The 26,054-nt window shown below is 54.6% G+C and overlaps 1 protein-coding gene across 1 annotated transcript in view; it reads right to left on the bottom strand.

Moving 5' to 3' along the window:
• Positions 1-1,078: 1,078 nt before the first annotated feature.
• The window catches only part of JADE2 (jade family PHD finger 2), a 59,017-nt gene continuing 34,041 nt past the window's right edge, over positions 1,079-26,054 (bottom strand). The window contains exons 6-12 of the mRNA XM_084295022.1: positions 22,195-22,406; positions 18,876-19,043; positions 17,990-18,106; positions 12,531-12,992; positions 9,169-9,286; positions 5,927-6,055; positions 1,079-4,491 (exon numbers count right to left, since the gene is read on the bottom strand). Coding sequence (XP_084151148.1) covers positions 3,641-4,491; positions 5,927-6,055; positions 9,169-9,286; positions 12,531-12,992; positions 17,990-18,106; positions 18,876-19,043; positions 22,195-22,406 — 2,057 coding nt within the window. The 3' untranslated portion in view covers positions 1,079-3,640. The remainder of the gene's footprint in view (positions 4,492-5,926; positions 6,056-9,168; positions 9,287-12,530; positions 12,993-17,989; positions 18,107-18,875; positions 19,044-22,194; positions 22,407-26,054) is intronic.

The following is a 26,054-nucleotide window of genomic DNA, read 5'->3' on the forward strand; positions in this document are numbered from 1 at the left end:
CAGCAGCATGGAGCCAGCACCCTCAGCCCCCGCTGGATCTGCCCGGCTTCATCGCGCTCGCTACAGACCACGCCGACACGCAGGCACACATAAAACACTGCTTTATTGACTGCATTTGCCAACACATTGAGGAATGCAAAGGTTTTTTGTTTTCTTTTTGTTTTTTGTTTGCTTTTTTTTTCTCTTTCATAAGCAATGGGCCATGGTCCCAATGTGTATTAAAGCATACACTGTCTCTAAACAGGATGAAAATAATGGCAGACAGAGCTAGTCCAAGGCAACACAAATAGCATGCATAATACAGTCTCACACAGAACAAGTTTGATAACATTATATTGCTTTAAGGATTAACTAACATGGAAAATGTACAAAAAGGAGAAATAGGTTTTTGCATTAATGAAAAATACATTTTTTCTCTACAAAGGAATTTCTAATACAAGAAAATAAATATTGCAACATAAGCCAAAAATAATTTAAAATTGCTCTTTTCAATATATTTTCAATATTTCTCTTTTATATTAACAAATGGCACATCACGTTCTTTGAAACAAAGAAAACAGAAGGGTTTCTCCTCCTGCGACATTCATATCGTTTCCTGTAACTGATGTGGAGTGGGTCTGGTCTGTGTGGAATGGAGCAAACCGCGGGCGTCTCCCTACCGAACAACCAGCGCCCGCCTGCCCTGGGGCGGCGAAAACCATGGAAGAGGTGCAAAAACCCAAGGGCTGTGGGGAAAGTCGGTGCGTGAGACGGGGACTGCCCTCAGCACCGTCCCCGGGGCGCTGGGTTTGGGTCGCTGAGGGGCCGGGCACGTGGTGCCGATGCTTTTAGCATCGCCCTCGGAGCCGCCTCGCCGAGGGGACGGGTGCTCTTACAGTGCAAATGTCGATTCCTGCAGTTTATACATCTTAAAAGACATTTCTCTAACAAAATAAACCATTATATTTTTTTTTTTCTTTCTATTCATTTCAAAATACATTTACAGTATCATCAAAAATATCATCCTTGTGCATCGTCTCCCCCAGACGCCCAGCCCTGCGGCCCCCCCCGTCCCCCAGCCCCTCACCACAGCCCCTCTCCTGCCTCGGGTTTCTCCTGCCGAGCTCTCCCCACTCAGCTTTCCCCCCCCCGACCACGCCGCCTGCCCTTTTGGGATCATTTTGCGCAAACCGCTTTATTTTGGGGCACTGGGGCGGGTGCGCAGCCCCGGCGGTGCCAGCCTGGTTGTTCTTTAGGGTCTCGCCCTTTTTGCTTTCCTGTACTGAGAAGACAAGTAGTGCGGAAGCCGATGAGTGAAGCTGTGTACAGTGAAAGTTGTGGATTGCTTTTTTTTTTTTTTAACCATAACTGAGTGAAGCACACGGAAGCAAGATTCATTAAAAGGCAGCATATTGATTATTGTTATGACTCTTATACTAGGATACTGTAGCTAAAGCTAGCAAGCCTGATAAGATAAACTAAGTCCTATTTACTGTATTTAACATTATCTGAACATACTGAGCCTTAATTAATGAGCAGATTTTCACTTCCAACCTCAATGGATTACGCTAATTTATAACAAAGGTGGTTCCTGTTCCGCTGATTTATTTTTTTATTTTTTTTTCCTGCTAATAGCTCGTGTGACGCTGTTCCCACGAGGAAGATGCTCTCCCAGGCACGTCCAGTCTCAGTTCCTCGAGTGCTGGGGTTACCCGGGGCTGGGTGCAGGCGCTCGGCACCCGCTGCCGTCCCCCCCGGCCGGGATTAGCTAGGCTGCACTTGGTTTACTTTGCTGCAATTTTACCGATAATAAGGACTTTGGAAGGCTGATAAAAGATGATCTACTCTAAAACACCAGGACAGTCGATTAGAGGAGTCTCAGAGTTTCAAAAGAAAGCTCACAGTGAAATGAGCAAAAAGCATTGGAAATCAAAACGGCAGGATGCGGTCTCAGGAGCAGCAGCATCCCTTCGAGCAAGCTTGGAACCTAATGCCGCAGCAGTGTGTTATGAGTGTGTCTTTAGTCCTTGGTTGCTAAATAACTTCCAATTTTCCATAGTGACAAGTTTCCGGTTTCTGGCTGTGCTGCTTGACTGTCAGAGTATTCTTTGGCATCCACAAAATTGTTTGACTGATCTGTTTGACAATTGTAAGGTTTCCTGTTTAAAGTGATGGGTTTAACCGGTTGCAGAAGTGTCCCAGGTTTGTGTTTTTTTTTTTTTTTTTTTTTAGTCTTTTTTTTTTTTTAACATTTTTTTATTTTTAAAAAACAACAACAACAAAAGTTTCAGTGAATTCCTTTTTTTTTTTTTTGTTCCCTGAGCTCACACTGGGGTCACTCCAATAAAACACGTAGCACGACTTAACTGTGACCTTTGAAGCCAAAACCGAAGTAATGGTGCAATTAAGTGCAAACATGGAAATTCGCCTGACTTATAGGTAACATGGGCTTTTAAACAACATTTAAGGCTTATTGGGGACATTTTTATGCATTAAATTATTGTAATATTTATAATGTCAGCTTCTGTGAATCACCCTCCCACAAGGAGTCAACAGCTTGTAACCAGGATTTAAGGAATTAAAAAAAAAAAAAAAAAAAAAAAAAAGAGGGGATGGGGAGGAATAAATTCACCATTTCCATTGTAGCGTTTCGTAGGAAAACCAAACGGTCAAGGCAAACACTCTCGTTCCCTCTCGCTGATGGGAGGTTGAGCCTCGGGGCCGAACGCTTTGCTGTGCGCAGGGGGGCTCGGCTGTGCAGCCCCAGCAGGGTGGGATCACGCCAGCCCTCGGAGCTCAGCGCTGGCACAAAAACTTCGCCCGACCTCGCGGGGCTGCGACAATCCCGGCCCCCCTCTGGGATTTTTAAAGGATTTTACTTTATTTTTTTTTTCTCCTCCGTCCTTCCCCACACCTCCGTTTCGGCTTGCTAAACCAGAATCAATTAATTAACCTGAGTGAATCACTTCAGTTTTTCCAATGACCTCAGCGTGGCCGAGCAAGCCCCGGGATTTACAGCTGCTCCCGAGGGGCTGGGGAGAGGTGGGCACCTCCCGCCAGCCCCCTCCAGGGACAAATCCTGCTCCGCGGCCCCTGGACGGCTTCAGAGCAGAGGGGAAAAACCAATGACCGAGGTTTCTCTGAAAACAGAAACGTAAGGTCGCTCTCGCCCACCCCGAGCGCTTTCCTCCACCAAGCTTTTTGTGCTTTTGTCGTGATTTATTTTAGCATCACTCGCTTTCCTCCCTCGTCGGTGCGCGCGCGCAGGGGTATCTCCTTCCCCGCTCAGCTCTGCGCACGCTCTCGGCCCCTGCCCTCGCCCCCTGATCCGGCCCAAGGGGAGATCTCTCTGCCCCTCTGGAATAATGCCCGATGCGCGCTCACCTCTGCAGAGCCCGGGGCCGCCGCAGCCCCCGGTGCCGCCGGACCCCTGCCCGCGCGCTGGCGTCCCCGGGAGCGGGGCGCGCCGGGAAGGGACAACTACTGTCACGGCAATCTACGTCGGTGAAGCTGAAGCTGTATCTCAGGCATAAAGAGAAGAGAAAAGACAACGGTGCCGAATTTCCAACTATATATACAGATTAAAAATCCCCCTTTCGCTGCGATACCAGGCGGAAATCGGACATGGCAGTTGTGACTGACTGGGTCGAGTCGGGCGGCGTTAGGACGCCAGGATGCTCATCCGCACGATCTCCTCGCCGCCCGCCTCCAGCTGGCCCCGCTGTGCCCTGCCGCCCCGCGGCTCCCCGTCCGAGTCGCTCATCTCGGCGTCGGAGAAGTAGCCGTCCGTCTCGGCCTCGAAACGGCGCAGGGGGGGCCCGCCGGCACCGTCGGGCTTGGGGGGCTGCGACCGCCGAGTCCCTCGGCTCTCCTTTGGTAATTTGAACCGCACGACGGTTTTCGGGCTACCTACGGGGTCAGGCACTTGAGCCGCGGGGCTGGGCTCGGGCTGAGCGCAATTCGCCGCCGCCTCCTCCTTGCTGACGCAGCCTCTCGCGCCCGACGGGACCTGCGGGTCATTCGTTTTGGGGACAGACCCCTTCTTCGCCGCCTTTTTTGTCTCGCCCGATCCCCTGCGGTCCGTGGGCAGCTTCGCCGCCCCTTTCTCTGACTTGCCAGGTCTGGAGTCGTGGGCGAAGGGCTTGGCGGCGTCATCCGACAGGTCGCTGGCGTGGTTAGTCCACCTCTCCGAGCCCTCTTGCTGGCTCCTGAAGACAGCACTCAGCCCGCTCTTGGGCAGCTTTTTCTTAGTGTTCGTTCTCGTTTTGCTTTTCACTTTCTTCGCAGCCTCGCTCTGCTTGAACGGGGACCTCAGGGAGTGGTCCATCATGAAGCTGAGCAAGGTCTCCTCGTCCTGCAGGAGCTCCTCAGAGAGGCCGGGGGTGCTGTCCTCATGGTGGGCGTTGTTCAGGGACCACTCGCTCATGGCCATGTTCTCGGCAGTGATCTGCACCGACTGCGCCAGCCAGCTGTTGAAGAAGGTCCCGTCGATGGGGAAGGAAGTTGACAGGCCTGGGAAAACAAAAGTGGAGAACTGGCTGAGAAATCAGCAAGGGCCTCTCTTCCCTTTGACCGTGCGACCGGAGAGGTACAGACCTCAGCCAAACTCCCTGGCACTGGAGAAACTCAAAATGCCAAGTGTGAAGTGCCACGTGGGGAGCCAGGAGGGGGTTTGCTCCAGCACTAATGGTGAATTCGAGACTCACTGGGGTCACACCACACACAGCCACGTACCCTGGGGGCACACCACAGACCCTGTGATGCTCGCTGCTGTGCTCCATGGATCTGAGCAGAGCATCTTTCTGCAGAGGAGAAGCCCTGCCCAGCCCCACCCCAGCATGGTGGGACCGCACGCTGACGTGCAGAGGCAGCAGGACAGACTGACACCAGTGTCCCCTCCCGAGGAGCCAGCAGAGGGTCCTGCACAGGGACAGGTCCCATCGGTTACCCATCTGTGTGCGAAGGGGGTGCGGAGGGAAGGCAGCTCTGAGATCCCTCTCCAAACACCTGAAAGGTGTGAGAGCTGAAAGGGAGGAGCAGGCTGCAATGGAGAAAGCTGAAAAACGTCCTGGTCATTTTGTCTGAGAGCCACAACGAGCACTGTGGGCTGGGACGTGCCAAATAAGAAGACCGAGGAGCAACGCCAAAGGCACGGACCCGCGTAAGCACGAGCAGTTTGGTCCCCGTGACAGGGACCCAGCACTACAGCTGGCTTTGAGGAGGGAGGAAGAACGTGACTGGATTTTGATGCAAGGTGAGCACCAGCCCAGCAGCAGCACAGGACCAAGCAGCAGCAGGGGGACTGATGGCAGGTGTTTGCCCTTCAGTAGCAGCTTTGCATCACCTCCCTTCCCTTGTTTAGCAGGCTGACAGAAGGGCAGTTTCTCTCAGAGACCCCATAGCCCCCCCACCCGTTTTGACAGAATTTGTCCCCAAAATTTCCCCCCTCCTCTGCTGGTGAGGTTGCAGCTGTAGGGAAGAGCCGCAGGCGGCAGAAGCACCCTCTGGAGCACGCAGGAGCGGAGCAGGGCAGCAGGGCCAGGCCACATCTCCTCGCCCCACAAAGAAATTCCAGAAATCCCTGCCTTGCAGCCACCCCCTGGGCTGACCCGGACACATCCAGCGGGGCTGACGGTGCTGGAGGTGCACACGAGCATCATGCAGGGCCCCGCGCCCGAGTCACCATCAGCGCTGGGAAGGCGGCACAGAGACGCACGGGATTCGCCCTGCTCCACAGTGGGTAAGTCTGATTTTATCACCAGCAAGTGCAACCACAGCTTTTCTCCCAATTCTCCCAATCCGGGTGCAACCCCGAGGCTGTTTTACACCCCTGCCCCTTCGGGTGTGTTTTACAGCCCTGCCACAGGCCGGGGCAGGGGCTGGGACTGCTGCGCACCGCGCTCAACGCCGCTCAAGGGCAGCCCTGCGCCCATAAAATCAGACTTACCCAGTTGTCCCAACACAGTTTCGTTGACTGATTTCCTTTTCTCGTTCTTCTCGGGACTATTTTTTCTACCATCTCTTCCTTTCCTTCTCGGGTCACTTTTCTTACCCTTTGTCTTCTTCCCAGTTTGTTCTGGCATTTTTTAGAAAAAAAGGAAAACGCCGTGTGAGACGAGGCACCAGGGACCCTGCGGCGAGCAAGCTCCCCGTGGCACACCCCTGCAGGGATGAAGGCTGGGCTGTGTTTTGGCCAAACGCAGGTTAAAAATCTTTACAGGTTAAGAAAATGTGAATCCTGAAGCCTACATTAAAAAAAAATGCTTGGGGTGTGGATGTGTGCTTGGCACGGCCAGGGGAGCAGGGCCACTGCAGGCAGAGGACTCGCTGGAAACTGCACCGAGACACCCTCCCGGACCAAATAACCCCAAACCCTGCTCAGAAACCTTCCAGGAGTCAAGGAATAACCCCAAACCCTCCTCAGAAAGCCTCCAGGAGGCTGGGGACCCTCCAACCCTGAGTGTCACAGAGCACCTGTGTGCACCCCAACCCGCCGCGGGAGGGATCGAGCTGCAAGGAGCTGGGTGGCAGCAACGGCACCAGCAGCAATTCGAAGCAGACCTTGATGTGATTTTACCTTTCACACTCGTACCATACAAAAACCAAAGATATAAAATTTAAGCATTGTATTGAACACAACTAAACGCAGTAGGAAAGCTGAGCACTGCTGCCTACGGAAGGCCAGGAATACAACTCCCAGCTATGCAGACGTTCAGCTGAAGATCAATATTTCCGAAATGGCCTCAAATTTCTACTGGATTTATTCCTCTTGGGTAAACAGGACAAATACATACCCTATAAAAGTACAGCTTGTATTGCCAAGCGAAATACTCCGAAGGTTTTTACTTACTCTGCTGGGCCATTCTCCCCCAGCAGTCCAGCTATTAATTTCTGGAGAGGAAAGGACGCTGCCCTCAAAGCAGAATTTGGGCAGCTGGTGGGACTGGCGCTGAGACGCGCAGGCTTTCACAGCCCGGCCAACAGCTTGAGCCTGCACAAGCTGTGCAACTACAGAGCGATGATTTTACGAATTTGATGCTGGTCCTGACGGAGAAAGAGCCGGGGAGGGCACCTGCACTGCACCTGCCTGCGCTGGATGCTCGGAGATTTGCAGCCCAGGAGCCCCGCAGGAGCAGAGGGCTCACCAGCAGAAGGAAAAGCAAAAGCCAAGCTGGTGTTTGCTCCTTTCCTGCCAAGTAACGGGAGAAACGCAGGCACATTTTTCACTTTGCTTGCAAAATAAAAATATAACTTTGTTTAGACAGCACAATGGGGCTAAAGAGAAGCACAACCATTACTTTCTGAGGAGGAACCTGTCAAAATCGCAGCCATGTTTCAAAGCCAGTGTTTACTTTCCACTTCATGCAAGAAAAACACGGGAGAGGGCGGTGGGTTCATTTTACATGAGCAGTTCTCACTGATTTGACTAAAAATCTCCTGCTGAAACCCTCATTTATCAGTGGGGAAAAATAAACCCCTCAGGTTTGGAGCTTTATGTGGGAGCCATTCCAGAAACAGCTGTGCCAAAACCACCTCTAGAGTAACCCCAACAGATTTTGGTCAGTCACTACCACTAATAGCAGCTGAAAACTGGCCTCATCCGGGCAAACTAACGCAGACTTCCCCCTTTCTCCAAGAAATTACAGGTGTGCACGGCAAGCCAGTGAGGAGCAGCACAGAGGGATTGCTGCAGGGACCATTCCCCATTGAATTCAAACCATTGAGAGCTTCGTGACGATGCAGAGCAGGGCAGTGAGGTATCCAGAGGTTTGGTCCTGCGGGCTGCTCAGTACCTTTAGCTCTGAGTATCGCCACCCGGAATATGGCTTAGCCAACATGGGGAGGCTGAAAGCACCCTGAGGGATGAGGGTCTGCAGTGCTGGGTGCTGCCCGGTGCCAGGAGGGTGGGATGTGCCACCCCACAGCAGGGCCAACAGAAAATAATCACCAAAATGCTCTTTTATCCATGGAAGGAGCAACCCCTGGGGGCCAAGGGACCAAACTCCTGCACTTCCCGCACCAGGGATGCTTCAGGGGCTGCCCTGGAGGCCTGGGCTTAACCAAAAAGCCCGTCCTGGGACAGCTCAGCCGGTTCAGAGCGTACAGCTAGTGGGCTAACGCGGACCTTTTGGGGCTACAAGAAAATACCATTCACATCAAAATGCACAAAACAAAGCCTGCACACCAACCTGCCGCATGAACCACCCCGTAACCACAGCTCTGTCTCTGAAAAGTCACCTCCAGGCAGGACAAACTCCACGTAATCAGCACAATCCCCGTGTGCCAGGGGATGGTTTCAGGACACAGCATGTGGGTTCTCCAGCTAGTGACAAAAGCCAGGAATGCAATTTTCCATATTCCCAGGCTGTGCCCGTGATGCAGGTTCAGTGTGGGAGCTGGTGGGTGAGCTGGGACCCAGCGGCCCCGGGGGATTTCGGCTCCTCGCAGCGTGCCTCAGGCCCCTGAGCCGCCCAGCTCCGGCCACGGAGAGGGATCTGCACAGGATCCAAGCCCCACACGTCTCAACACGCACACGTCTCGGCCTCCAGAACTTTAGTCAAAGGAAACTTTTGTAAAGGAAAGCTCAGCCCAGACAGTTCCTGAAGAAACCCCAAACATGTGATGGCTTCAAATGCAACTCCAAAGCCACAAACACAACAAGCGTCGGCAGAGCCTGCCAAAGCGCCAGATGCTGCTCCTGGAAAAACTGTTCTGCAGCCACGGTGCTTGGGTCCTGCCCTGCCACTGAAAAAAAAAGGAGGAGGGACGAGGAGCTGCGGGCTCGGGCACTGCTCGTTAAAGCAAAAAGAAAAAAAAAAAAAAGGACAGAAGGAAAGTGACTTTATTTCAGTTCCTTAATAAAGAGGTGCCGGAGGCTGTGCATGAAGTCTGTGTGATGTACCCTGCTGACCAGAGCGTGGAGCAGGGAGAAAGAACTACAGGCCACAGGGGTTTGAGGAGGTAAAAACCATCCCGTCAGCAGCTTAACTTCAAAAAGGAGGGGGCAGAACAAAGCTCTGCCCGGCAGCACCCCCACGACACTGCCCTGGCTGTTTTAGCATCAGCACCTAGCCACACGATTCCTCTGAGGGCTGCCCACGGAGAGGGGGATTGGGATGGGGGTGAGGTGTGGGCGTCAGAGGGCACTGATGGTGTCGGTGAGAACAAGCTCTTGCAGGCGGTACTGACCTGGGTAAAGGTCTTTCTCGATGAGCTTCATCTGGAGATGGAAGATCTGCTCCTGGAGTTTACAAATGGTGTGTTTCATTTTCTCCCGTCTCGTCACCATGTAACAGAGGTTTCGAACCTACAGAAACACAAGAAGCAGCGTTTGTTTAGGCAGGGCTCGAAGGAAGTGCTCCAAAACTGTGTGCTTCTGCTCCCGGGGTCTCCATCCTCTCATCTCGGCCTCACCGGGGCTGCACCAGCTCCTGCCGGGGCTCCTTGATTATGGCAGGGCCTTGGGAGAGGGCAGAAAGCAAAGCAGCTGTGGCAGCAAATCTCTCAGATTTGAGATCAAATCTCTCAGACAGAGCCCTGCCAGTGTTTGGGGGGCAGCAGGAGGTCCGGGGGCACCAGCCCCCAAGCTGCACCCATCTGTGGGGTGGGCACTGCGAGTCCCCCGTGCAGGGGGTGCTCAGCAGGACCCCTGCCCCTCTGCTGCAGGGGTTATCGCTCTCCTACCTTCTTCTGACCCCAAACAACTTGCCAGTTCATCGTTAACCTCTCCTTCGCAGGCCTTTGCTGAACGCCAGCACACGAAGCCTACGAAGGCCTGCGATCCTCCGCAGGACTCAGAGTACCTCAGGGGCAGGGGTGCTGCGGAGGAGCGCCGCCACGCAGGGCTTTTAGGGGACATGGGTGGTTTGGGGGCTTCGGGATGAAGATGCTGCTGGAAGCTCTGGGCTTCCTGGCCCATGGAAGAGCAAAGCAGCAGGTACTCCGGGTTGCCCGTCCTCAAAGCTGGCTTCTCCACAAGCTGGGGCTCAGGCCACCCTCCTGAAGGCCCCTTGGGGTGAGCTGTGGCCTGCATGTGCCATCCCAGCACCCGGAGCACCCACACGTAGGGAGAGAAAAGCTCTTTTATCATTTTATTTTGTTTTGTTTTGTTTTTTCCCCAATCTCCTAGCTGTAAATACCGAGAAGCGAGCTACATGCTGTATATTTTACTACGTTCTCTTTTTCTTGTTGTTGTTCTGGATGGAAGAAAACACCCAACCGAAATTTCTTTATGAGGAAAACAACTGCCTCTGGCAACCGGCGGATCAAAGCGTTCGGCGGTATCGCTTCCCTGCGATTTTATATTCCTGGAAGAAAACATCACTTGTGCTCTGCTGGGAGACTGCTGGTATTTACACACACTTCGACAGCTAAACACCACCCCGCGCTGCTTCCCCAAGCCAAGCTGAGATGCTGGTAGGAAAGCCTGGAAACCATATAGCTGTTCGGTACAGCTCATTTGAACAACCAGCTACTGGGATAAAAAAAAAAAAAAAGCTTTAAAAAAATACAGAAGAATCAAAGAGGGCCAAAGAGAAAAGTTGGAGGGACTGCGTTGGGATTCCCAGCGAACCGGGAGTTCCTATAGATTTAATTTGTGGGGTTTGGGCTTAAGGGGTGGGTTAGGGATGGCAGAGGGCAGTGCAATCGCCCTGCATTCCTCCAAGCTGCTGCCCGTGCAGATGCTGCTCTCCGAGCCCTGCTCGGTGCCAGTGAGGCAGGGCAGCTGTGATGGGCTGCAAGGCAGAGATGTTGGGTGTGTGGGTGGGAATGGGACAGAAAGGGGTCTGTCCTCTTTTGGAGCACCTGGCCAGCCTGTATGGATCCCCCCTTGGAAGAAAAGCAAGCGAACAGATCTGCCAGGGAGGTGCTGGGCAGAGGCTGGATGCTGATGGGGAATAACCCTGCGAAGCCTGAAGGCAGCTCTGGAAAACTCTGGGACAGACGGGCAGAGCGATGGCAGTGATGTGTTCAGGGATGAAGGTCGATACTGCTGCAGAGGAGAGACTGATAGCTTGAAATCCGGCTGCTTTTAAACAGAAGGCTCTCAGGTGAGGTAAAAATGGGCAGAGAGAAAGGAGACGAGATGGTGCCAGGATGGGATGAGCCGGAGCTCAGCTGGGGCGTGCTGTGAGCATCCCCCAAAGCTTACCAGTGGGTTAAATTGTGTCACAAACCCCCTGCAGCTTGGAGAGGGCTCAGGGAAAGCAGGGGGAGCATCGCTGCCCTGTTCGCTTCTCAGAGAGCAGCAAGCACCCTGCAGACCCTCGTCCCTGCAGCATCCTGAGCCCCCCAGCAGCCCCCTTGTCCCTGCAGCACCCAGTCCTGCCCTGCAGCCTCCCGTCCCCCAGCTCAGGGCAGGCAGCACCACCTCCCTGCACAGCAGCAGTTTCCCTGCTTTCCTCCTCCCCTGCCCGCTCCCAACAACCTCCTGAGCCCTTCAGTAGCTTCTGCTCCCTTTTTTTTGTCAGCTGGGTAGCACGGATTCACCCCACCAGCAGTAGCAGAAGGGGGAACAGGGCAGGGCTTGGCTTTTAAGCAGAGGAGGAAAGAGAACTCAGCCTCAGTGCCCCAGCCCTGCCCCTAACAAAAGCAGCACCGCGCACCCCCATCCCCTCCCGGGCTCCTTTCTGCTGTCTCACTGCTCGCTGCGCTTCTTCCCCTTGCTGCTTCTCGCCTCCTTCTCGCTCCTCCTCTTCTCCAGGCCGCCTCTGCCCCATCCCTGCTCCCTCCCCGTGCGCAGCCATGTCGGCAGGACCTCCCTCCAGCAGCGAGGGGACGCGATGCCGCCAGCAGCGCTCAGCCCCGTGGCTCCGGCACCCGGCCACTGCTGCTGCTGCTTCTAGTGCTGCTGCTGCTGCTGCTGCTGCTCCCCCTGCGAGCCCTGCTGCTCCCTCCCCTGCGGCAGGATGCTGCAGCCCCAGCTCTGCTCTGCCGCCGCCGGCGTCTCCCCGCGGAGCTGCCCCACTTTTGGCCGCGCAGGGCAGGGTTTGCCCGGTCCTGCTGGCCCCGCTGTTTGCTCCTACCGCGCTCCTGTCTTTGTGGAGATGTGCTGTGCTCCCGTGCCTGGCTGCTGGGAAGCATCTGAGGGTGGTTTTGTGCTCTGAGGGCAGTGACTCCTTGCTGAGGCTACAAAGAGCACGGTGAGCCCCTGCTCAGTGCATCCTCCCCGTCCTCCCGGCCCCTCCAATTGATGCTCCTCTCCCTGCACAGGCACCGGGCGAGCTCAGACCCCACAGACAATTGCTCCTTTTGATCTGGCTGATGACTGCCACAGGCTGATTTCACCGGTGGCAGGGTTTCAGCAGTGCTGATCCCACACAGCAGCGGACTGGCTGCTCCGTGCTTGGGCTGTTTCATCCCGTTTCAAAGGGCGAGCCCGGGGACAAGCAGCAAGGAGAGGAGCAGAGCTCCAGATGAAGGGAAGCAATCGTTAGGGCAAGACTGGGGCAGCAGGGAACGGGGCTCAGCCTGTCTATAGGCACCAGGGCACATCAGAGCAGCCCTGATGGGGTGTACGGGCACGGCGTTAGGGGGAAAGCTGTACTCACCCTCTCCAGGTCTTGCCTGAGGTGCGTGAAGAGCTTCAAGCGTCGGTAGAGAACGTCCTGCTCCTGCTGAGCCAAGTTGTCCACCTCATCCGTTTTTGGTGTCAGCAGCGGTTTGTTGGAGTTGGCTTTCCTCTTCAGCTTCCAGTACTGATAGACGAAATCCACCAGCGATTCGCTCAGGTCGAGGTTCTCCGCCACCTCCGAAGGTTTCACCAGCTCGTAGAAGTCCTCCTCCAGCTGCTGGAGCTTCTGCTTCCGCAGCGTCACCTTCTCCAAGTCCAGCTGGGCCTGGTCGGGCTCTGTCCGTGCCTCCTCGGGCAGTTTGGTGGCCCCGGCGCTGTGCTCCAGGCAGAAGGACTTGAACTTCACTTCGTCGTTGTCCGCTAAAATAGTCCGCATGTCGAGGTTGTGGTCGAAGGCGCAGGTGACGTGGAACGCGGTGACGCAGGCGGGCATGGAGCACTGCGGGGACAGGGACAGGGCTGAGGGACAGGCACCCACGGGGTGCCCCAAAACATTTACTGCTCATGGCAGACTGGAGGTACCGCCCAGAGCATGCACACCCGTGAAGCTGGACACCAAAAAGCCAAGCAGAAGCCCAGGGCTCAGCAGACATCACCGGGCCCCTTCCCACCCTACCTGCGGCACCATTCTGGGCCCGGTTATCTTCCCCCCAAACCAACAGGAGCTTCCAGCAGTTCTTCCACCAACACACATTGGCAGCCCCAGGCAGCGGGCAGCTCAAAACCTGCCAGCTGATTTATCCTGAGAAATCCCCACCCGTACTTCACCCAATCCCTTAACCTGCTCCGCTCCTTTACCGCACCCGAAGCCAAAAGGCCATTTTTAATGAGCACACGGGTGTCAAGGTGTGCTAGTGAATGTGCTTTGTCAGAAGCAGGCGATGCTCCCGGAGCACGGTGCCTTTTTCTTCTGGAAATTACACAGATCCTAATTAGCCCCATTAGAAAAAAAAAAAAAAAAAGCGAAAAAAAAAGGAGGAAGTTCACCATATACAGCACAGATGCACTTTGTATAGTCACAAAATTAACTTTCAGAATGGCAGGACTGTTGTCAAACCTGTATCAGATGACATTTTTGACAATTTCCCTGACTTACCTGATGCTCCAGTTACCCCGACCCCACAGACAGCAGAACCCAGCCCGGTCTCCTACAGACAAAAGCCGCCTACAGCCAGCGGTGCCCGTACCCACCTCAGCACGTTCCTCTCCGTTCATTAACTGCTTTTTAATGGCTCAGTGTCAGGTAATTATTTCAGCCATAACCCATACGAAATCAGTCTGTTCCAGCTCCTAACGTGCAGTTAAACTGCCATAAAGAGACATTTTAAGGGGCCGATTGCTGCAGGCACCACATTTTGGTGATTGCTCTCGCGGGGCAGCAGGGCACAGCCCTGGCCTGGCCGACCACGCCGAGGCTCCACCACACTTCAGTTCTCCAAAATAAAAGAAAAAACAAATGCTGGTGGTAGCTGGGGAAAAGTTCGACTGCTTTTTGTTTGGTCCCGGCAGCCCCGAATCCGTTCTGCTGCGCCGTCACCGAGCGCCTGAACTTTTGACACGGCCGCTTTGCGAGATTTTCCCTCAACTTTGTTTACGAAGCCGCCGCTGCTGCTTATGAAAGCAGGAGCCTCGCGCTTGCTGCCGGGGCCAAGAAAAGCATTGGCAAGCGGTGTCCGAGTCCTCCGCTTCCACGGCCTGCTCCAAAGCCTCCGAAAGCAGCGGGGAGAGCGGGGCCAGCCCCCGAGCGGCACCAGCACAGCCCCGGGTGCTGGGCACCAAATCCTCTGGGTTGATGGAGCCAGGGATGGGGCTCAGCATCCCCGGGACTGTCCTGCAAGCACCGCCTGCTCCAGCAGTGTCCAGCCACACACACATCCCCACCCGCAGGCACGAAATGCAGGTGGTTTATTAACCCCTCTCCCTATTTAAACACGCCCCGTTCGCTCCTAACTCCAGCCTGGAGCTGCTTGTGAAGGCAGCTGAGAGCTTTCAGAGGAGCCCATATATCACGTGCTGGCTTTTAGCTAGGGGTGCTCTAAATCATCGGGGAGATCCCTTCGTGCTGCTGTGTGTGTAAACACCTCCGAGGAAGGGGACAGCACCTCAAAGCTGCGGGGAGCCGAGCTGGGGACAGCCACGGGCCCTGCCCGAGCCACGGCAGCAGCAGCGAGGATCAGAGCACCTCAGGAATAAAAGCAAAGCGAGCGCCACCCGGCCTGCATTCCTCCTCCGACAGATGGCAAGCAGCAGTTGTCAGAAACCGTGCCCGAAATGCAAATGGAAAATACCGAGGCAGCTCGGCTGATGGCAATGGGGGGAGGCACCTGGGCAGAGGCAGCCACCCCAGGGCCTCGCAGGAGCCCACAGGAGAACCGAGGGCCCCATCCAGCTCCGGTGGGCACAGCACAGACCCGGTGTCCGCAGGGGGAAGGCAGGGCTCTGCCACACACCACAAAATGGTTCAAAAACGGGCGCACGAACCGCTGCAGGCCCCGAATCTGCTCCGCCATCGATGGTGCCACCTCATCTTGCGGTGCCTTCCGCTTGAGGCCTTCAAAACGCGCTGCAGAGGCAAATCCATGCCCAAAGCCAGTCCTGAGATGGCGAAAACTGCACCAGAGATTGATGTGGGCTGCTAATGAGTCCTAAAGCACTCTTAGCGGGGAGAAGTGGCGGGATGGTTTTATTTGCCAGTGAAATTCGCACGCTGCTGACCGTGAAGCCCAGCAGCTGTTTTAGCAGCTCACAGCGGTGCTGTGCAGCAGTCCGGGGGCTGAAGTGGAAGGAAGTGGCTACTCCAACAGAACGGCAAGGGAAATTTAGGAAGGAAAAACTAATTACCCGTGCTGAACCCCGGCCAAGCCATCAGACATGACACTTCTGCACCCGCACAAGAACTACCAGATGATTTTTAGTGACCGCAGCTGGTCGGGATCCCGGCGGTGCCTTTCAGCTGAGATACGCAGCTCCAGCATCGCAAACTCCCCGGGAGGAAGCTCCTGTAGCAGGAGCCCGTTGCTTTTCCCAGCGAGGAGGGCGCCGGGTCCTCCTCACCGCGGGCACGTCGGGACTTGGGCTGCGCAGGAGCCGGCTCCTGGCACTCTCTGTTTCAGTTCAGCAATGCAAACAAGAAAATTCCTGCTGGATACTGAATGCTCTTTGGCACCTCCCGATGTCTGACCACAAGAACCACCATGAAGTCATTATTTCCCCTCGGAGGAGAAGGGAGAAGTGCACGTTCGGGGCTGCATCGCTGCTGCCCAGCACAAGGGAGCTCTGCCTTGATCACGGCGGCGCCGGGTTCACAAAGACACAGGGGAAGCAGTGATGTGCAAGCAGCAATGTCAGGGGCTTGGGGAGGTGCAGGGAGCCCTTCATGGGTTTCCTTTGGTGGTCAAATCCGGATGGGGACAGATACCCTGATGCGCAAAACCTTGGTGCCTGTGCAGAAACGCTTCTTATTTGTCTCTGCCCAAGTGACAGCTCCTCTGAAGCTCTGCTTGGTCCGTGAGCAGCCCCGTGCCTGTCAGGGTGACAGGCTCCTGCTCCTCCAGCTCGCCTCCCGGGGACCCCACGTCCCGTTCCAGCCAAGCCCAGCTCTGCCCGGCCACTGGGAAAAACCCGTCCTGGGAGCAGCGGCCGACCTTCCCCTGCCTGCGGGCACCTGGAGCATCAGCTCCTGCTGCCAAGAGCTAAGTGCTCTACCAGAAAACAACCCTCTCCTTTCAGAGCTGTGTCACGAACCTAAAACGCTGACAAAGGTGGTTAGATTACACCTGTATAAACAGGCACTAATCAGAACTATGCTCCATAAACATAAGCTCTCAAAACAGAGCTCTCTGCCTCCGATGGGGATGGAGCCTGTTTATTTATCTACGGGTGAGCTCGCTGATGTACTCCTTAAATCCTCAAACAAAGGCACTGCCTGCTTTTTTTTTTTTTTTTTTTTTCCCTTGAAGCAAAACCATCCTGAGAGCACTGGTGTGACAGTGGGGACATCCTCACGAAGGCTTATAAACTGCTAGCTGCTGGCACGCCGGACAATAAAGCTCCTGTTCCGATTCAGGTGACCTTTAATGCAAATCCATTCAGTCCCAGGCACTGTGCTGCTAACGTGTGATGCTGCTGCTGCGAGGATGAAGCCTTGGAGAAGCTGAATTCTCCTTGATGCTGCCAAGCCTGTTTGCCTCCTCTCCTTGCCCTTCCGTTCTTTGAAAGCAGTTGCTGCTATGACACAGTATCTCCATCTGGCAGGGTGAATAAGCAGATCCACCCAGAACCATCAAAAAAGAAGTGAGTCAACGCTGGGGATTTAAAGAAGTATTGCGAGGCTTCATTTCGAGCTAGGGGGATTGCTTTTAAAGAGCTCTCTTTAAAGCATGAAACCTGAGGCAGGCACATCAACAGCAGAGCCTGCAGCCCTGCTCCCGTCACCCTCCTGCCACCAGCCAACTGCTCTGGTCCCAAATTCGCTGCCCCAAGCCCCCACCCCTGCAGCGCAGCTCCCAGCGCTGTGCAGGAGCTGCTTAGCTGGGATTGGTACCCGTCCAAAACTTTCTCCCAATTTTTCAAAGCTTAATGGCTATTCCATGCCCCCTCTGCATGCCAAGACTGCTTCCACGTCGGGGCTGCCAACGAAAGCAGAGGCACCGGCACCGCACAGCTGCAGATCCCCGCCTGGTCCCCAGGGACTGCCCGGGGCAGGGCGCAGCAGGGAATTTGCTGAGTGACCCAGCAAAGCTCCCCACGTGTTCCCTCACCACCTTTCTGACCCGGAGCTTCTGCTCCTGCTCCTTTTCATAGCCCCAAAAGCTCTTCCCTGCTTTGTCGCAGGCGCCTTGCTTGTAGTCTCACATGCGAAAGCCTCGCCCCCTCGCCAGCAGGCTGCTGCCGGGGGAAGAGCAGGAAATCAGATGTCTGCGGTGGTTTGCTTAGGTGTGGCCAAACAGGAGAACATGTGGGAATGTAATATGCACTAAACGCTCTATTTTGCAAGCTGGTAGGCTTGGGGGGGCTGCCTGAACCTGGGGCTTCCTGATGGCCCCCTCACATCCAACCCCACCGGTTTGGGAAATGCTGGGGCTTTAAAATCTCCTGAGTGTTGCAGGTTCCTGGCAGCTATGCCAAGCCCTTCCACTGCGAGTTCCTGACTTCAAACCAAGGTCGCCTCTAGTCCCGGTAATTAGTGTCACTACAGCAACATCGCTGTGTTATGCAAAGAAAGTTCATCTGGATTCCTGGCGCTCAGTGTGTGAAATGACTGCAAACACCACCTGACGTCTGACTGGGGCTCACGCTCCCTGTTAGGTCTGTTCCTGGGACTCAGAGCGGGAACACACCTCGGCTGGATCTCGTCCACCAACAGCTCGTGAATCTCTGGCGGCCACTGAAGGCACAGCCGCGGGGTCTGGGTTTCCTCGGGGCCGATTCACGTACCTGAATACAGGTCCCGGTGCACTCCTTGCAGAGGCTGCAGGACAGAGCCCATCTGTTTGCTGGGATGTGGGAGATCTTCGTAATGGGTTCCATTTTTTCAGGACATCCAATGCTAACCTGGGCACGAAAGAGAAGACAGAGTGAATACCTGTTACTGTCCCGAATCTGCTACAGGAGATACTCCTGGCAGTCAGAATGAGGGCTGGGTTTGTATTTGTTGTTTTGCAGGTCACTTGCTATTTGGGAGAAAAAAAAAACCACAAATATGGAGGAAATGGAAGGAAACATTTATGCTGGTGTTTCCTCTGAACTGATGTTGCTGTGTATCTCAGACAGGCAGAGGCAATCTGCATTATCCTACCCAGGGACCTGTCGGTCCCATGGGTGCCCCTCAGCCCTGGCTGGGTGCTGAGGCCCCTCAGCACTGGGCTCTGAGGACGCTGGGGAGCAGCACAATGCTCTGGCCTTTCTCTTGTACCCACCTGCCTGCCAATCTGAGCTTGTGTTTTCTCTTTCCTGCCGTTCTGGATGCTGGTAAGTCCTCACCTCCCCACTGTTCCTCTTTGCACTTCACACCACCGGAGGACAAGGCGACACTTGACAAATTGTTCCAACGTCACCTCTCCTTGGGGAGCACGGGTGCTCCCTGCGAGCAGGGCAGCAGCTTGCACCCCGCAGCCTCCTCCCTTAATGGGATGCAGCTTGGCTGCTAATTAAACCCACGGCCTGGTGGCCGACGGGCAGCGTGCCTCTGACCCCAGCAGTGCTCGGTGAGCCAAACTGCGACTGCAATTCGGATCACCCACGGAAATTCCAGGCTCAGACCTGGCAGACGGCTCCGTGCCCGGTGGTTTTTCAAGAGGAGGCTGGAAAACACCTTACTTACTTCAGGTATCCATAAGGCACAGCTAACGTGGACCCATTTTGTCCCGCTGCGAGTGGGCTTCAGCGCTCCCCCTCTCTTGGGGCACAGCAGACACTTGGGCTGGACGCCGAGGGCGCAGGTGCGGCACAGCCAGCTGCCGATGGGGACCTTCAGGATGCCGTAACACGCCTGCACAGACGGAGGGAAGTTGGTTAGTACGATCATCCCGGGCCAAGCATCCTCCTCCTGCAGCACAGAGGGACCTGCTCCTTCCCCTGGCCATTTTTAACTACCGCTGGCTTATTGCCGCGGCAGCTGGGCGTCTAATAACAGAAAGCAGACACGAAGCAGCTCTGCAATCAAAGCAGCCAGTTTAAATTCTTCCTTCCTTGCTACCTTCCTTATTGTCCCGCGGATACTCATGCCGTATCAATATGTCCTGGGCTTTAATTAAATGCTAAGTACACAAACGTGCTTCGGATCCTGCCAAGCAGCAGCAGCAGCGCCGGCAAACGGGGGGAGCAAACGGGCTGCAATCAGCTGCAGAGAGGATTGAAGAGCAGCCCAAATGGGAGCAGCCTTGCCTCTTAAATGACCCATCATGTGTGGCACGGGGGGATGAATGCGCTGAGAAAAACTCGTGGGGAGATGAGGGCTGCGAAGCCACAGCCCCACGATTGAGAAAGATGGCCACGCTGGTTAAAAACCCAGCACGGCCCAAAGGGGAAGCGAAAATAACTGCGTAAAGGTAAAAAGGGGAAACTGGGCAGTAATGAATATAAATCAGAAGGGAGGAGCATTGAAGGATGGGTAAAGCCAAAGGACACGAGGACAAATCGATGGCCAAGAGAGTGGGAGGCAGAAGGGAACAAAAGGACTCTGACAATGCCCTGGTTGCCTGCGGAGCCACCAGACCTGCTGCGATAACGCAGCCAAAGGGCTTAATAAAAACTTCTCTTCCCTACTTGGGGAAGAGCCAAATGATAAGCTGGGTCGTGTAGTGACGATGATAAAATACCTTCCACTTCAGCAGTAACTTACAACTGTATTAAACAGCTAGCACTAAAACTAGACAGTCTGTAGCCGGCAGGTCCCCATAACTTTCACTTAAAGAGTTTTAAAAGAGCGGCAGACAACTGCTGCCTTGGCCACGAAACAGGGCTGCTGGAAGTCTCACAGCACCGAGTGTTGCTGAGAGCAGAGGAGAAGCTCGTGCCTGTGTCACTATTTTAGGAGGGGATGTAATTAGTTCTGCCTGTGGCGGCTCTGATGCCCGTCCAGAAGGCAGCACGCAGGCAGTGCCGATAGGGACCCTCACCACTCCACTGCGCTGGCTGCGAGCTCCTTCCCACACTTGTCAGCTCCACTTTTGGAAGTTTACTCCAAAAAAGAACAGCTTTTGGTCCTGCTGCTGCAGGGCACCAGCACAGTGTTCCTGCCCGTGCTGGCAGGGATGGAGCAGAGGGACACGGGGAGGTGTGTGAGCATGGGAAAAGTGCCTGCTCATGGCAAAAAAAAAGACTTCATAACATGACTTCAGCTTTCCCCAAACATAAATGGACTCCAAAAGCAGTGATTTCCAAGGGGAAAAGCCCCTTTGTGAACAGATTACTGGGAAAATCAAGAATTAAAGGAGGTACTACGATTGCTGCAGGTGTACATGGTTGACAGAGGCTTAACTGTGTGATTCACAGCACCTCCAATCGGACAGATAAATCCTCCCTGCAACAGATTTCTACAGAACACCTGATCTGGCACCAGCCAAAACCAGCCTGCTAAGTATTCCTAGGAGAATAACAAGACAGACCGATCCCAAAACACAAGGGCCAGCAGGAACTATTCCCAGGTATGCATCTCTAGCAGAGTCTTGGCTCTGTTATTTACCCATGCTCTCTGTTATTTAACCCATTCAAATAAATAATATTTATTTATTATTTTTTTACACTGGACGGGGTGCCCAAAGGCCGGGGAGGACGCAGAGCAGAGCTGTCGGGTCGGGACCTGTCGCGGGGAGGGCGCAGCCGTGGCCCCACGCCAGGGAAGGGGAATTTGGGGAGGGCTGCGGGGCCGGGCTGGAGCTGGATCACTTCCACGCTCGACACAAGCGCGACATTTCCACCCTGAGAGCAATGAACCAGAGCAATTTAGCGGCGGGGGGGAGGATTCCTCCTCCCTGAAAATTTTTAAATGAAGGTTGCCCGTGTTTTCTACAAGATGCGCTTCGCCGGAATTAATTAATTGCAAGTCTCAGGGCTGGTGTTATGCAGATGAGATGATCGCGGCGATCCCTTCCAGCACCATAACCCCAGCACGTGTGGCTGAGCACAGCCCTTCTCATCTGAGGCTCTGAATTTGTGGCTTTGAGAGTAAAGAGATGGGATCCCTGACAGCTTACGGACAGACAGTGGGCTTTGGACCTGACCGTGCTGCCCAAACCCAGGGGAAAATCTCCCGTTTCTTTCAGCAGCTGTTAAATCTAGAAACAAACACCCCAACCCCCCCAAAAAACCATCCCCAAATCGCCCTGGTATTTTGTGGAATCTGATTCACTGATGGAAACCATTCAAAACACCCACCTCTCCCAACTATACATATCTCCAGCGCTCTCCCACCTCCAGGAAATGCTGATGGAAAAGCTGCCCAAAGGATGAGCAAATAGAGGAAAAAAAGGAAAGAAAAAATACAAAAAAAAACAAAGACTTTTCACAGAGAGGAGATGGAAGAGGAGCTCTGCTCCGGGCTCCCCAAGCCCTGGGGCTGATGCTGGCACCCGAGGGCCCTGTTCCTGCGCTCCCCACGGGAGCACACCCAGCAAAACCTCCCCACGGGACCCCACAGACAGGGATGCTCTGCACTGCCTGCCCAGCTCCTCCCGGTGAATGCTTCCTCTCTCGCAGTGCACACAGAGCCCACAGACACGGCTCCCTACTGCTGCTCTTCCCCATTCCCTCCAGCTCGAAGCGTTTACGCTCAATTCTAAAAATAAAATATTTTCCTCCAGGCAGCGAAGTGAAATGAAACCCTGCGCTCATACGGCAGGGAGGCTGGGACAGGAGCCCTGTGATGTGAGACAACGCATCCAGTGGAGCTGGAAGGTCCTCCTGCCTGACATCATGCTGCAGTCAGTGCCGTGGAGGAGAGCCAGCGTGGCTCTGCGCCCGTGCTGCTCACCCCTGGGTGCTGAGGAGCCCACGGGCGCGGCTTGGTGCAGGCAGGGAAAAAAAAAGCGCACGGATGGAAGGGGAGGCGGAAAGAAATCACAGGGATGAGGGGATAAGGAGCAGGGGGCACGCCGAGCTCGCGGGAAGCCCCGGGAGGTGTTTCTCAGCGTGCTGCTCACCTGGTGCACGCAGACGTTGCACTTGTCGCAGAACACCATCTCGTTGCCGTCCTCCCCCTCCGGCGAGCGGCACACGTCGCACACCACGTCCTCGTCGTACTCGATGCCCAGCCCCTCCTCCGTCTCGATGGCGATGTTCATGTTCTCGTAGCACATGGTCTCCAGCTCCTCCAGCACTCTCTCCAGGGTGATCTCGTCCAGCTCGGGCTTTTCTGCAAGGCAGAAGGCAGAGAAGGACGGGGATGCATCGGAGCCTTCAGCTCGAACCGAAGCTCCCAATCCACAGCAGCGATAAGATCTGTGATTCGGAAAAGGTCTACTCCTAACGCGGGCTACAGTTTATGTTTCATAGACAGTAACGAAATATCGCTGCTGGCTGAGAGGAATGAAAGCCATTCAGCTGAACCAATGCGGATAATTAGGTCTGACAGCTTAAATGTTCAAGGAGACAAGTTTTGCAGAGATGCTTTCCGCAGCGAGGGCTCAAGACAAGCTCTGGCAACGCCAAGTCAATGCTTTAATTGTGAAGACTGTGAAAATTGACCCTTACAAGGCCAATTGAATGGAACTGTAAAACCGAAGCCAAAGGCTGGAGCTGAGGACAAACAAGAGGTTTTTCACCGCCTGGGTGCAGTAGCACCAGGTCAGAGCCGGGGCAGGGGCTCAGACCTGCTGTGCTGTGTTTTATTGCCCCCATACTGGGACCTTTAGTGGAAACAAGTGAAAGCCGTGCAGCCCTCACACTTTGTGCATATTTATAACAAGGGCAGGGTGCTCCAGGCCCCCTCAGGCAGCAAGGACTCCCTCGGCAGGGTTTGTGGTATCCTGTACCCAGCACAACATCAGCACAGTGTCCAGCAGGGTCACGCTGTGCCACTGCCACACACCACTGTCCTGTGACCTGCTACCTGTCTTCTTGTAAGGCTACAGGAGGCAATGTCTTGGTTACAGAGCAGGAAAGCAAGGCTTGAGGACGTAGTGGTGCCAGCAGGTATTAAGGGAGTGTTGGAGGAGCCTCGCTGGGCTCAGGGGCAAGCTCCCCTGTGGGATGAGGCCACGGAGCTGCTCCTTTCCCTGCTGGCCACCAACCCGCCAAAAAATCTCTGTCAAGGGGGAAAGAGACCCGCAGGCGAGAGCGGCAAGCAAGCACACCATTGTCTGCCTCTTTCAGATCTTCCCCAACGTTTCGCCTTGGCAGGGTTTCCCTTGGCTTGACAAGTCCGTGCAGACGTCTAGCCTGGCATTTCACGTGTCTGTGTCAGGGCTGAGATCCCATCTCGGGCAGGCAGCGCTGCTCCCTATCGCAGCCCTTTCAAGCGCCGGGGCTGCCGTGCTGCAACACGCCGAGCGGCCCGGCCGGGCCTGTTTTGGGAGCCACGAGCCCCAGCAGCGAGCGTGGAGCCCTGCGGAGCCCCCGACCTGCACACGGTGCCCTGGGCTCCTGGAGGAGCTGGGGAGGAGCGTGGAGCTGCACCGGGATGCCAGCACCATGGCTTTTGCCTTGGTGGTGTCCATTATAAACTCCCCACCGTGATGTCCTTGCTGTAGGAGCAACCCAAGCCTTCATCTCACGACTTTATGCCAGCGTTAAAGCATACAGCTCTCAGCCAGCGTTTCAAACCCTGTCCAAATCCCATCAAATCTCCTATTTCCCATCCCATTCCTTCCATATTTCAGACTCTGGTGGAAAGCACAAACCCCACAGACACCAACCTGCCTCCTGCACAGCTCCCATTCCGCATCAGGTGCAGAGAAGCCGCCTTCAAGCGCGTCGGACGCAAGGCAGTGCTCGCCCCGCCGCTACACGGAGGAGGATGGATCCCTGCCTCCTCCCGCTCACACGCTCTCACACTCCGTTTAGATGTAATTACATTAGGAATTCGTTTGCCAAGCGCCATTCAGGATACCTCGGAGCTTATTGAATTGACAATTGCACTTGATGGGGATGAAGCGATTAATCGCTTATGAAACACTGAACAATGGGGCCTGAGGGTGAAGTTCTTTTTCCATTCGAGCTCCATTTATCTCTTTCTGCATCATAGAAAGTTACGGCTATTAAACTCCATTCATAAAATCGTCATTTTTTTGGCTGAGAAAACACTGTCCGTATTGATTGTGGCCGGCCAAATGGCAAAAACAAGAAACACTCCACCAAAACACCACCCGTGCTGTACCCAACTGCGCCACTGTTACCTGCCCTGGGAATGACGGGCAAAGACCCAGATTCAGACCTTGGCTACACCGATAACTCCAGCTGAAGAAGACCAAGGAACAAGCCCCAGGTCACAACCGTGTCCTTGAGACCAAAACCAGGGCTGTGGACTTGAAGGGCTGAGCAAGAGAAAGGCGTCTGCACTTGGCTAAGGTATGGCAGGGTCTTGTATAAAAGGTGGGGGAGAAAACGAAGCTTTTTGGGGGCTTCCCCAGAAGAAGGGCAATGTCACTGCTGATTTCTCACAGTTTCTGATCAGGAGGGACGTGGCTGGAGGTGAGGATTTCATCTCTCACCGCTGTTGTGACGTGGAGCCATGCTCCCAGCACCAGCACAACAGAAGGCTCCGCGTCCCAGCGCCCCTTCCAGGAGCCTCCCAGGCCCTCCTGCCACCAACATTGACCCAGTAACCGTGACTGGTTTCCGTGTGGATCCCTGCAGAACCCCTCTGTGCCCACCACAGGCCACGTTTCATAGGAACAACTATAATGTGGGGACATAGCTGTGAAGCTCACCGAACCCGCAGGTCTCCCAGCCCATAGGGGTTCAGTACGGGTGGCAGGGGGACACACCAGGCTGCTGAAACACACCCAACAGAGATGGCACCCGGCGTGACAGAGGAAGACAAAGCTCTTGGAAGGTATTTATGAAGCTGGGGCTCTCAGGCTATCGGCTATGAGGCACAGAAGTGGGAATTGGCTCATTATCCCCTTCCAAACCTCAGGGATGAGCCTCTTTTCATCCTCTCCCCCAGCAAGTGATGCTCCCTCCTGGCTCCTGCTGCTTCCTAAGGTCCCTGGGGATCAGCATCAGCCCTGGGAAGACACCAACCACCCCGGGACCACCTCCCCAAAGCCCACGGGGTGGCCCAGCACCCAGAGGAGCCTCCCTGGGCTCCCTCCCTCGCCCTCGAGCAGGGCGCAGCCCGGCCCAGCCGAGCATCCCCAGGCACACTCCTGCACACGACGCCGTCCTCCGGTGTAATTATTTCTGCAGCACTGTAATTTATGTGGCATGAAGGAGCAATATTCTCCCGCTAAATGAATTCTCAGCTACTCTTTATCCCGGTTTGAGCCTACTCAGTGCAGGGAGAAAAAATAGCTGGAGAGCCACCTTTCACAAAACAGAGACCTATTTCTGACTAAACTGCACTCCACTGAAATCAATTTACTGAAACAATAAATCCTTTTAGCCTGTGGAGTATACCTGGAGATAAAACAGCTCATGAACAAACAATCATCAGGGCTGCAGGCTGGGCCATTAGTTGATTCACAAGCTATAAACCTCCGAGTCTATTTTTCTGGGGGAAAAAAAAAAAAAAAAAAGTACAGGAGCAAAATTACCATTCCTTTTTAAAGAAAAATGAAGGGGAAAAAAGCACTTGTGAGGTGATGTTGGTCCGTCTCTTTGAAAAACTGAGAGCAAAAGGCTGCCAGGTCCTGCTCACTCAGGGACAGCCAGCGCCTTGCTGTCCTGAGCCTGCAGCCCCTGCCCACGGCACGTCAGGGAGATGTGGCAACCACGTTCATCTTTTATCAGCATTATTTATAAACGGAGCCTTACCAGAAATTGGGACCAGCGAACCCAAGAGTAGCATACAGCCTGCAGGAGCTGAACACAGGCAGTGAAACTTGCAGCTATTCTGTTA

Source organism: Netta rufina (assembly GCF_964035555.1).
Source record: "Netta rufina genome assembly, chromosome: 14".
Taxonomy (NCBI): Eukaryota; Metazoa; Chordata; class Aves; order Anseriformes; family Anatidae; genus Netta; species Netta rufina.